The sequence below is a fragment of the Camelina sativa genome, chromosome 8 (genome assembly GCF_000633955.1).
Source record: "Camelina sativa cultivar DH55 chromosome 8, Cs, whole genome shotgun sequence".
NCBI classification, from domain to species: Eukaryota; Viridiplantae; Streptophyta; class Magnoliopsida; order Brassicales; family Brassicaceae; genus Camelina; species Camelina sativa.
This window is the reverse complement of record NC_025692.1, coordinates 21,794,695-21,807,158: the sequence shown is the minus strand read 5'-3', so window position 1 is coordinate 21,807,158 and position 12,464 is coordinate 21,794,695. Positions and strand designations below refer to the sequence as shown.

Here is a 12,464-nt window from a genome sequence, read left to right as displayed (position 1 = left end):
TACATTGGTCCGCAAAACCGTAAATCATGTCTAATTTTATCCGGTTTAGTTGGTACAAAATTAAGACACTCTTAAACTCGATGTTATTAAGTATTTAAAGGGAAAGAGAAGCCCTACGAAAAAATCTCAAACCGGAGCTTGTCCAAGAAAAACAAAACTTGAGGCAGCCATGGTGGGAGAGAAGAGGAGATCTACTTCGAAAAACCTAGCTAAGAACAAAAAGAGGAAAGGTCCTCATTTGCCTAACTCTATACTGAAGACTATCGCCAATGAGAAACGTCCTTTGAACTCTGACGAAGAAGACGATGAGATTGATTCCGACGATGCAAACGTCGATTTGTACGAGTACGAAGAAGGTGTGCCTGAGGAAGAGTCCAGGAAAAACAATCGCTACGACCCTGTCGTTAACTACGATTACGAGCTTCCTGAAGATTTCGAGGTTTCTTTCTTTCTCTTGGCTTAATCCGCCGCCACTGTATGAAACTGCAAGTTTTAAACTTTAGTGATAAGACAATTAAGGTTTAGGAGTTTGGTTTTTGGTCAATTTGGTATAAGGAATTTGCTATAACGCAACGCTCTATAACCGTTGGTGAATTGAAATTGAGAGTTAAAAATGTTTCAATTGATTGATTTTGGTAATGGGAGTACTACTTACGACCTTAGTAATATGTATGTCATACTGATAAATTGTCTATTTCTCGATATAGGATGAAAATGTGGAGTCAGATGATGATGACGAAGGTGGGAACAGTGACAATGAGGAAGGTGAAGGTGATGTTGTTAGACACACGCGGATGTTACAAGCTGTCACTGGAATGCCAAGTGCAGCCTTTGATGGTAAAGGCTGAGACTTTCTTCACATAGTTTCGCTTTTATCTTCTGTTCATTGTATTTTGTAAGCTGTGTATGTAATAATAACCTATGCTTCTTTTTTTTTTTTTTAATCAGGAGAGAGTAAGAGAAAACCTGTACTCTTCACTGAAGCGTATCCAGAGTCTGAGTTCAATCCTACCCGTGATGTTCTGGAGGGCAAAGGTCTCCTCACAATTGACGACTTTATGGCGCCTATTGAAGGAAAGCCTGGGTTTAACGACCTACAGAAGAGGATCTCCCGGATGCAGAAAGATACTCAAGCTGTTGTTCATGCTCCTCTGCCAAAGCCAGAACGAGAAAGACTGGAACGCAAAGCTGTGAAAGGACTTGTTGACAAGGAGTTTAATAAGTGGGTGCATATGGTTAAGAGGAATAGGGAGGCACCAACTGTTTATTTCAACCAAAATGTCAGTTTGGGGTACTCTACAGTTGGCGCAATTGCATCAGAATTTCAACCCAGGACTGACTTTGAGAAGAAAATGGCTTCTGTACTCAATGATAACGAGCTTGGGGAGGCTCACGATGAAGATGGTGCTAAGCTTCTTGAATTGAACGAGGCAAGTTCCTCTGATCTAGTTCTTTCCTGCACGCAGCTTATTTGACTTGTGAAATAATCTGGCATGTCGCGTCATTGAAGATCGTTTATCTGATGTAACTGTTTGGATTACACTTTTGATCTGGCAGGTGTCAGTGGAAGACCACATCAAGTACCGTGACCACATTGCCAAGATGCGGAGCCTGCTCTTCCGCCATGAGCTCAAAAGTAAACGTATCAAGAAGATTAAGTCTAAAACTTATCATCGCCTGAAAGGCAAAGACCTGAAGAAATCGGCAATGGGAGCACTAATGGACCCTGAAATGGCTAAAGAAGAGGCTATGAAGCAGGAGGCTAGACGAGTAGAGGTGACTCTAAAATTTCTTCTACCTGCACTAAATTTCTCTTCAAGACACTGTCAAGTAGGAACTAGTCTTGTTTGTGCTTATGCAGGAACGGATGACGTTGAAGCACAAAAACACAGGAAAATGGGCCAAACGCATGATAAGCCGTGGACTGAATGTGAAATACGATGGAACTCGGGCAGCTATATCTGAACAACTTCAGATTAATGCTACTTTGTCCAGAAAGATGAACTCCACGAACGATGGAAGTAGCAGTGATGAGAGCGACGATGAGGAAGAGTTGAATGATGGTTCAGATCAGGATACTCCTTCTAAATTGATAGCAAAGGCCAGGGAGAAGACACTGAAAACTGTAGAAGATGATGAAGTACCCAATTCTGGTCTTCTTTCATTACCTTTCATGGTAATTCTCGATTTGCTTTCTCAAAACATTTTAGATTATTTTACTCTGGTTTTTCGTCGTTCGTTAGACTCAGTGTTAGACTCAGTCTAGTGTTTTTGGCTTTGATTAGGCTCGTGCTATGAAAAAGAAAAACGAGGAAGCTATTGAAGAAGCTAAACGTGCACTGGAGGAGTATGAAGAGTGGGAGAATTCTGGTGGAGAAGAAAATTCTAAAAAGACTGCTGATGTTAGTGGTAGAAGAGTATTTGGTGCCACCGCTAAGGTCGAAGCTCCAAAAGAGTCTAGAAAGGACTCGGACAATTTTTATGACAACAGTGATAGTGACAATGATATGGAAGGCATAGAAAATAATGACCTAAGGGCTGTTAGAGATACTGCTTCACCTGTTAGAAACACTGGAGCCATAACAGAGACTGAGGTACTATTGGTTTTCTTGTTCGTTTAGTCACAATGGTTCTCTCTTTCTCCCTTTCAAATTCCTGATTGTTTTGTTTTGTTTCGTTTGTAGAAGTTTGATGATGATATCGAAAATCCAGCTTCGAAGACAACATTTGATGTTGCTTTATTTGCGTCAGGCTCTTGGAAGAAGGTTTGCTTTGACAATTTTCAAACCAGACTTTGTTTCCGTTTATGTTATCTTTGATTAACTTCTTTTTCTATGTTGTATAGATGAAAGGCTGCCAAAATGCAGAAACCAAAAAAAAAACAAAGAAGCATGTACCATATTCAAAGAGCCAAGATAAAAAGGTTTCATTCTTAAAACTAAACCAAACTTTCTGTTTTTATCCTTTTCTTCTCCTCACTTGGTGTTTATTTTTTTCCATTCTTTAAAATTATTAAAGGAATCCAGAGATGAAGAAAGTGAAGATTCCGAGAGTGAAGCAGAGCAAATGGTTGATGGGATTTTGACATCAGCTTCAAAGGAAACCTATGAAATTCCTTCTCAAGCAGAGCTTATACAACGTGCTTTTGCTGGTGATGACGTAGTAGATGAATTCGAGAAGGAGAAGCAAGAGGTTCTGAATCAGGAAGTTCCTGAACCGGAGAAACCGGTTCTAGTTCCTGGTTGGGGACAATGGACCAATATCCAAAAGAAGAGAGGTTTACCTTCATGGATGGTTAGGGAACATGAAGATGCAAAGAAAAAGAGAACGCTAGATCTCAAAACAAGGAAAGACGCTCGTCTCAGACATGTTATCATATCAGAAAAAGTAGATAAAAAGGTCAGTGTCTCGCTTGATATCCCAATTCTTCTGGTCGTAATAATCCCATCATGTGCTAACATTATCTGTTTTTTGACAGGCTGAGAAACTTCATACAACGACTCTACCTTTCCCATATACATCTAAGGAGGTTTTCGAACACAGCATGCGCATGCCTATAGGACCCGAGTTTAATCCTGCAACTATTGTTGGATCTCTAAACCGACCTGAGGTTCCGTTTCATTTCTTTGTTAAACTTACTATTTCTTTGTTAAACTCAATATGTCCATTTATTTTGACCTTGTGGGGATAATTGTATGTAGGTTGTGAAGAAAGCTGGTGTGATAATTAAACCGCTCAAATTCGAGGAAGCTAATCCAAACGAGAAGGTAGATGATGAACACCCTCGAAGCAATCAGAAACAAAACCCCAAGAAGGGTGGTAAAACCGGTAAAGGTCAAAGAAAAGGCAAGTCCAAGCAAAAGACGAAAGCTTAGCTCCAATATTTTAGTATTCTCAAACTTGTTTACACACAAATTTTGATCCAAAAAGTTTTGCTTTGTAATTTGTCTTATTTATAAAAGAGACATTTTGTTTGCTTCATCAAAGCTCGTCGAATCCTTGTTCATCTCCGTCTTCTTCCACTCTTTGAAATTCTTGTCTCCATGTCTCCATCTGCAAGACTTTACAATTAGCTGAGATGATTAAGTAACAAGGGAGAGACCTCACGCGATATTATTATTACCTGATCATCTGAAAACTTGAGCTGTTGGGCGATAAATAGGACCGAGTCATGGTTTACTGGTGACTGTAAAACAAGGCCTAAACTCGCAGCAATCTCTTCATAGTTAACAATTTTCACCCGGAAACCATTGCTCATGAACAGTTTCTCCATCCACTTTGTCAAATCCGGCTGCACTCAACACCGCATAAGGATTCAAAACAGAAGATTGATACTTTAAGGTCGAAGTCTAAAGATGGTGAAGAAATGAAAGTGACCTGGAGTGTGATATTTGTAGGAAATTCTCCTATTAGGTAGCATTCATTCATGGCCAAGCTACTAATGGCTGATAGAATAGCTTCAAAACCTGATTGTGACTCAAGAGGTAAACCCTGTTATGAATAGAATCAATCATGTCAACATATAACATTCATGTCAGCTGCATGGAAAAAAGGGAGATTTGACGAAATAACACATATCACCTGCATTGCCCATATACTCGGCCGATTCCCACTAAACCCTTAAGTGTTGCTCTATGTTCCCTGGAATCAGGGGTATATGAAAGAATAAGCAACCTTTAGGAATCCTAGCTCCCACACCTGAATCAATAAGAGGAAACAATATCAAACCATGAAATGAAGTATGATTAAAAGCTAACAACACATGTATTCTTGTAGTAACCAACCAAAATATCTCTGAAAAACAAAATGGACGCTTTAAAGCAAAGGAAAGGCACAAACCTTGAAGCTTGTCAGATGCAACTTCAAAAACCTTTTCTGGTGATACATCAAAGATCATAGTCGAAGTTGGCCAATTAAGCCTATAAGGTCGAGTATCCATGCCATCTGTAAACAAGACAACCTGCAAACATGTGATAATAATGCTAAAGAGAGCTTGAAATTCAAACTCATGCTTGAAGATGAGAAAAGAAGTAAAAGTAAAGGTAACCTGCTTTAGCCCGTCAATGCGTTTAGCTATATCTAACAACTTGTCATCGATGAACTTTGTTGCAAGACAGTAATCTTCTTGTTCATGTACGTCCAATTCCTTCTTTGTATAAGGAGGTAAGAAGCAAGCGGCGTAAGGGTCGATGAAGAGAGGCTCTGCATTTAGAAATTAGAAAGCTTTTGGTCAAAATTTCTTAATGAAACTATTTGTTCAAAGCTATGTGTTCGACGAAATGCCTAAGAGAAGGTCAAGACACAAACTTTGGGTTTTTTGTGGGAGAATCCTATAAAAATTGAAAAACTGAACTCTATTAGTAGAAAAAGAGAGAGATGGCTCGCCTGTTCGATTGGTTTCGCGCAGACGAAGAGAAGCTGAATCTAGAGCTGATTGAATCAAAGGGTCGTTCTCTTCTCTGCGCTCTGCTCTCACCGAACGAACGGCGGATGTCGGAGTCCGACAGCGACGGAGTGCGGTGGCCGGAAAGTGTAGAGGAGAAGGAACACATAGACTCTGCATCCGTCCGGAATAATGTCGCTGACTTTGGATGAAGAAGAAAGAAGCTAAACACCTCTGATGGATCCAGAGGGTTCAAATAGATTATTTTGTCAGCAAACCATTTCATAAAAGTAGTGGTTAAAATTTCTCGTTTTAATCGAACAATGTCATTTTAACCACCTTTATTTACTTGGAATGCAACATAGTTAAAACTAAAAAGTAAACGTGGTTTTTTACGTCCATAAAATTTCAATAATTTCACGTCAACTTAGGACATTGAAACATATCATCAACTAGCCCTCTTCTGGCTATATATATTGTGTAATGTAATGACATACAAACGTTATGATATTCAAATATCACCTCCCACCGGAGAGTATAGAATCAGCAACGGAAGATACACCGATAAACGTAGCTAAGTCACCAAGTCCGTGGTTGATTCCCAACGTCATCCCACCCCCACAAAAGTCAGACGGCGAAAAATCTGGTAACATTGCATCTCCTTTTAGATAATGTAGCACTTGTCTCATTGTTGGTCTAACTTGTGGATTGGGGTGAGCGCATAACAAACCTAGCTTCAAAACCATTTCGACCTCTCTTTGGTCATACTCGGACCCTAGTTTTGGATCCTTAGCATCCAAGATGTTTTCCTCTGTCCAAAACCCAAAAACCCAATCCACAAGCAAGACCCTCTCACCATTCTCATTCTGATCGATAGGACGTCTACCGCATGCTACTTCTAGTAGGAGCACCCCGAAGGCAAAAACATCAGTAGCTGTTGTGGCCCGCCCTGCCCTGATGTAATCAGGGGCTAGGTATCCCCATGTTCCAGCGACATGGGTGGTTTGAGGATCTGACCCGTGACCGCACAGCCGAGCTAAACCAAAATCCCCCAGTCTCCCATTGTGCTCAGAGTCTAACAAGACATTGCTGGCTTTGACGTCACGGTGAATCACCACTTGTTCCCACTCCTCGTGGAGGAAGAATAAGGCAGATGCCACACCTTTTATGGCTTTAAACCTCTGTTTCCAGTCAATTGTTACCTCCGGACTATTATACAAGTACATGTCTAAGCTTCCATTGGGCATGTAATCGTACACCAGAAGAAGCTCGTCTCTTCGGCGGCAATAACCCAAGAGAGGGACTAAGTTTCGGTGACTCATACGACCAATACTCACAATCTCAGCAACAAACTCCTTCAACCCTTGTTGGGATTCGTTCGAGACTCTTTTTACAGCGATCGCCCTTTTTGTTGTCCGCATGAAACCTTTGTAAACCTTACCAAACCCGCCCGATCCAAGAAGGTGCTTCTCCTTGAACCCTTTGGTGGCATAGTACAAGTCCTTGAAACTTAATCGGTTTTTCCCAAATTCTTTTTCCCAATCTTCAAGCTCCTCTGCAAACTTTATCCTCCTCCTCACAATGAAGCGCCCCAGAAAGACTAGCGATATAATAAACAACACGGGAATCACCAAGAGGGAAATCAACGGCATCCAGTTCTTGTAGAACTTGTATATTCTCGTAGGCCCCACCCACGGCAACTTCGGGAGTTTCGATAAGGCCAATGGCGGAGCTTCACCCTTCAACCTGAAACTCCACCCGAAAACATAATGTTCCGACAGAATACTACCGGTGGACGAGGAGAAACCTACGTACATATCTTGCAGAAGAACCGAAGTTAGATCTCTGACAATAGAAACAAGCGGTTTTCTAGGTTTAACCTGTCCGAACGGAGCCATGGTCACATTGATTCGGTTGGTATATCCATCGTAATCGACCCAAACCTGCATACGCTTACGACTGATCAAAGTGAGATTAACAAACTGACCTTTCTCGTCCCAGTACCCAGCCGGAGAACTTTCCACTGACCTCAGGCTATTGATATCGATTCCGACATGGTTGTCGTCCGTATCATTGAACTCCGTACTCCGAAGAGTGTCTAATTCGACAGCGAAAACGTGATTCGAATCATTACCGTTGTTGGCGTTGTTGAAGAGACCGAGGTACTGGCTGGGACTGCCGAAAGGGAGGCTGGAGTTAGGAGCGACGACAAAGGCCAAGCCGTGGCAGCTAAATATATCGAACTCAGGATTGATAGCGAAGACAAAGGTTGTGGAGAAGGACGAAGCAGTGCCGTTTGGAGAATCTTTGAACCGGATTGGTTTCGTATAGAAGGCGTGACCAGTACCCTGGATATTTGCGTTGGTTAGCACCAAGAGACCGTTTGATGTGACTGAGGCAGTTCCTTGGGTGGATATATTATTATTGTGTCTAAAAGTATGATAATACTCGGACACGAATCCACTGTAAGTGAAGTCGAGAGTTTGGGAAGAGAACTTTAGGGATTGAGAAAGTAGGCTGAAGAAGAAAATGGTGAAGAGCTTCATGAACATGGCTCACTATTACTACCTTTTTTGTTTATTGTCTCTGGTTCAGAGATATTTTGATTTTATAAGACATACAATAGTAATCTATGGTGTGAAGAGAATGTCTAAAAGTCGTCGACGAAAATGTAAAAAAGAAAAAACACAGTAAAATATGTCGAGAGAAAGTAGAAAAATCTTATTTTCTTTTGGGACAATTGCAAAATTAGACCTCTAATTTGAGTCAATTGCAAGACTAGACTTTTCTTTTTCTCTTTCCAACATTTGCCACTTTCTGCCTACTAAATCTTCTGTCATTCATTGTATTCACATAAATGTCATTATTTTTAATTTATTTGAATTTCTTGCGAAAATGTTTATTACATCCATATCCTCATCTTCTTGTCTTATTTACGGTTGTACCACCACCATCAATTTTCCAACAACCATGAACAACTAAATTTGAAGCTCTTAATGCTTCAACAACCCGATTTGTGAGCTTAAATAACATTCAATGCTATGAGAACTTCATTTTCTTCCATCTCCTCTTCATTTTAATCGAAAAAATTGAAAGTTCGTTAATCTTGTATATCTCGTGAACAAGGAAAATTGGCGCTGTGTTTCTTCAGTGGTGACTAAATACGACGTCTTCGATGCTTGACATTGCGAAACCACCACTAATAAGGTTATTTTCCGGTAGATTTCGTGATTTTCTTTGTTTTTTTTGTCGAACTTAGACTTCATTTGTTAGTCCAACCATCATAATATCATGTAAAGTCTACTATGTGGTCAGTTTTTCAATTTAAATTTTATCGACTTTCGAGCCCGTAGACTAAAATTTCAGTCTCCTTAATTTTATTTGAAAACAAAAAAATATGATTCAGACTACATTATAATCTTTCCGTCAAATACTTCGTTTGCAGTCTACTAAGGTGTATTTTTGCAATTGACCAAATTCTTGACTTTTTAGTGATGACTGCTGGACTAAGTCTTCTTACAATAATAAACGAGTAGACTTCTATAGTGACTATTTTTGGAGTTGACCAAAATATTTAATCATTGACCGTAATATTATTATATTAAAATAATTATTTAACTGCAAAAGAAGTCTACTAATTAAAAAATTTAAATGTTGGTCATCCTCAAAAATGACCACGGCAGACTGCAAACGAAGTCATCATTACTATAGACTTTGTACGTAGTCTACTTGACAAAAGTCAAACTTGGTCAATTGCAAAACTAACCACGACGAAGTTTATATTTTCTTGTTGACGGATAGATGAAGTCTACTTGTTAGATAGAAGTCTACTGTAAAGTCAATGGGTTGGTCAACTGCAAAAATAACCAGAGTAAACTATAATTGAAGTTAACAGGTGGAACTTTCCATTGAAGTCTACCTATTTTTATCTATTTAATTGCAAAACTGACCAAAAAAATTAACAAAGGATGACCATAGAAGAAGTCAACCGGTTCTGGTAGACTTTGTCCGCTGTCTGCTTTGTTAAATTGTAATTGCAAAAATAGACCACAAAAAATAGACTTCATTTGAAGTTATCTTTGTATAATCTAGTTTATATCCACCCGTTGACGTCAACATGAAGTCAACAGATTTTGAAAACCAAATTATTGCAAATTGGTGAATAATTTTTAAGATTTTCTTGTTGTATTCTTTGATATATGTTATTTACTTGCCTTTGTATGTTTTTGACATGAATCCATATTATACATATGGAGAAATCAAGTTTTTGGTTTTCATAGGCAGTTAGGTCATTAAAGTAGACTAATTTACGAAGTCAAACCGTTGGAGTTATCTGTGAAGTCTGTATATTTGAAATAGTGTTTAACTGAAATTTATAAATTTTTCTTTTTGATTTTGTAGTTCAAAATGTTTTGTATCGGTTATGTACTTGCCTGGTCTATTTTTTCATGAATATATATTATACTTTTGGATCAATCATGTTTTTGGTTTTGTTAGGCTTCTAAGTTATTGACTTCTACGGATAGTCAGCTATGTAATGAGTAATTGACTTGCTGCTTACTCTTTCAGGTAGATGGTGCAAATACCTGTTGTTTACAAAGTATGGGTGACGAGAAATGGGTCCTGGCATTTTGATATGGATGGACGCAAAGGTGGGAGAATGTTTTTTTTGCGACACGGTTGTACATACGCTGAGCTTCTTGAAATGGCTGTAGAAGATTATCTGACTGATAAAGAAACAGAGGTGGTTCAGTTATCGTATCCCTTAACAGAGATGATGCTTCAGCAATTGCCCCAAGATACCCCTCCTGTCTATGTCACAAATGATAGATCAGTTCAGAACTTGATAGATTTTAGTAGTAGGAATGTTGTTCGCCTTTGCGTCTCTACGCGATGCATGGATGGACAGTCGGTTAAGGGATGTGTTAATGGTATAAACAACTCTTGTTCTATTGACGATGGGGAGCCAACAGATGAATTTGGTGACGATGTAGATCCAGGTGCCGATGAAGGTGTAGAAGAATGTCAAGAAGCTCTCCATGATACTACAGATGAGAAGCCAAAAGATGTTGATGACATGGATTCCGATTACAGTGAGTACGGGAAATTTGAAGATGAAGATGACGATGAAGATGGAGATCACCCGGATGTAGATGCTAAAGAAGGGAAACCGTTTGTTGGTGGTATTCATGGACAGTTAAATAATCCTTGGATAGACCAACTGAAAGTAGGTCAATGCTTTCCATGCAAACATGATGTCATAACAGAGGTGCGTTTGACCACTATTATGCTAAAATTCTCTTTCAAAATTAAGAAGTCCACAAAGTCTCGGTTGGTGACAATATGCTCTGTGCCAGGATGCACGTGGAGGGTCGTGGCCACTGTGAAGAATGATCCAACCACTTTTTGGGTCACCAAATATCTGAACGTGCATACATGTTCTATTGTGGACCACATAGCTCACCGTAAGCGTTGCACCTCCAAATATATTATGATGCTTTTTGTAGACCAGGTAGGAATAGTAGATGGTGTTGTCCCACAACATATCAAAGATTTAATGAGGACAATGTTCGACATGACATTGGATTCCACAACTTCGTACAGGGCTTTACAATATGCCTTGGAATATGTGAGAGGAAACGCCGAATCTGGATATGCGAAGTTGCCTTATTGTCTTAGAAAAATAGAGCAGTCAAACCCGGGAAGTGTCGTTGACCTTGTTGTTGAGGACGAGCATAGGTTTAAGAACCTTTTCCTATCTTTCGATGCTTCAATCTGTGGTTTCAATAACGTGAGGCGAGTTATTGTGGTTGATGGGACCCATCTCACCGGAAAGTATGAAAGTGTATTGCTAGTCGCTTGCGCACAGGATGGTAACTTTCAGATATTTCCGTTGGCTTTTGGAATTGTCGACTCGGAGTGTGATGCTTCATGGGATTGGTTTTTCACCAAATTAAGTGAGTGTATCTCGGATGAATATCCACTGGTAGTAGTTTCGGATAGGTGCAGTTCAATAGCTAAAGCATGTCGCAATGTTATGCCATGGGCAACACGAGGGATATGTTACTACCATCTCCAACAAAACATAATTTCTAATTTTCGTGGGAAGAAACTGATGTACTTGGTGAAAGGGGAAGCATATGCGCATACACATGATGATTACAACCGCTACATGGCTTCCCTTACTAACGTAAATCCGGCCCTTGCAGCGTACTTGAATGAGGCAGATCCAGCTTTATGGTCTCGGGGTTATTGTCCAGGAGATAGATACAACATCAAGACTAGCAACATTGCGGAATCTATCAACTCCATGCTAAAGGAAGCCAAAGGTTATCCCATCACATATCTCATTGAGTTTATTACGAAAAAGTTAGGTAGGTGGTATTGGAAAAGACAAGAGGATGCACTTAGTCTGACAACCACTTTTAGCCGGGGTGTTGAGTTCTTATTGGCTGTAAGGGAGCATTACGCATATATGATGATGGTAGAACGCATTGATGGTTGGCGTTTCTACGTTAGGGGTGGGCAACATGACTGTTTGGTTGACTTGGAAGCAAAATTTTGTTCATGCGGGGTGTTTGATGTTGAGAAAATGCCATGTTCACATGCAATTAAGGCTNATGATGCTTTTTGTAGACCAGGTAGGAATAGTAGATGGTGTTGTCCCACAANTTCGAATCTTACTATAGAAAAGATTATGTCTATGCGTCGTACGCGGCTACCATCATGCCCAATGTCGAGCATGATCCAATTAGGCCAGATATCCGATGTATACCTCCCATACCAAAGCGGAAGCCTGGAAGGCAAAAGAAGTCTCGTTGGCTAACCTAGCTAAAACTGTCACGTAAAAATGGGAGCAAGCCGAGGAAGTCTCATAAGCAATATGCTTGTTCAAAATGCAGACAGCCTGAACATACTCGACCTCATTGTGTAAGTAACAATCCCACTTGATACATTTTTAACGTTTTGTATATGATCGTCGGTTACACTAACAATTATTTGTATAGGTTGCTGAAGACGGCGAGTAGAAGTTAACTTCATCGTGAAGTCATCTAGAATTTACCTAGCTATAATTTGTCTC

At 39.8% G+C, this 12,464-nt stretch overlaps 2 protein-coding genes and 1 pseudogene across 3 annotated transcripts; 1 reads left to right on the top strand and 2 right to left on the bottom strand.

Annotated features, from left to right (window-relative positions):
- Positions 123-3,981, top strand: LOC104707858 (U3 small nucleolar RNA-associated protein 14). 2 transcript variants are annotated; one of them, XM_010424296.2, is made up of 11 exons: positions 123-439; positions 708-837; positions 949-1,430; positions 1,558-1,776; positions 1,862-2,176; positions 2,286-2,594; positions 2,688-2,765; positions 2,846-2,923; positions 3,019-3,399; positions 3,479-3,610; positions 3,702-3,981. In XM_010424296.2, exons 1-11 carry the CDS (start codon positions 170-172, stop codon positions 3,873-3,875), a joined length of 2,568 nt encoding a protein of 855 aa, XP_010422598.1. In that variant the 5' UTR covers positions 123-169; the 3' UTR covers positions 3,876-3,981. The 2 variants fall into 2 exon arrangements, with proteins under 2 accessions (XP_010422598.1, XP_010422597.1); XM_010424295.2 differs by having other exon boundaries at positions 2,685-2,765.
- Positions 3,852-5,616, bottom strand: LOC104707860 (annotated as a pseudogene).
- On the bottom strand, positions 5,785-7,974 carry LOC104707857 (L-type lectin-domain containing receptor kinase IV.4-like). The gene has a single exon (XM_010424294.2). The coding sequence runs from the start codon at positions 7,933-7,935 to the stop codon at positions 5,902-5,904; it is 2,034 nt and encodes a 677-aa protein (XP_010422596.1). The 5' UTR covers positions 7,936-7,974; the 3' UTR covers positions 5,785-5,901.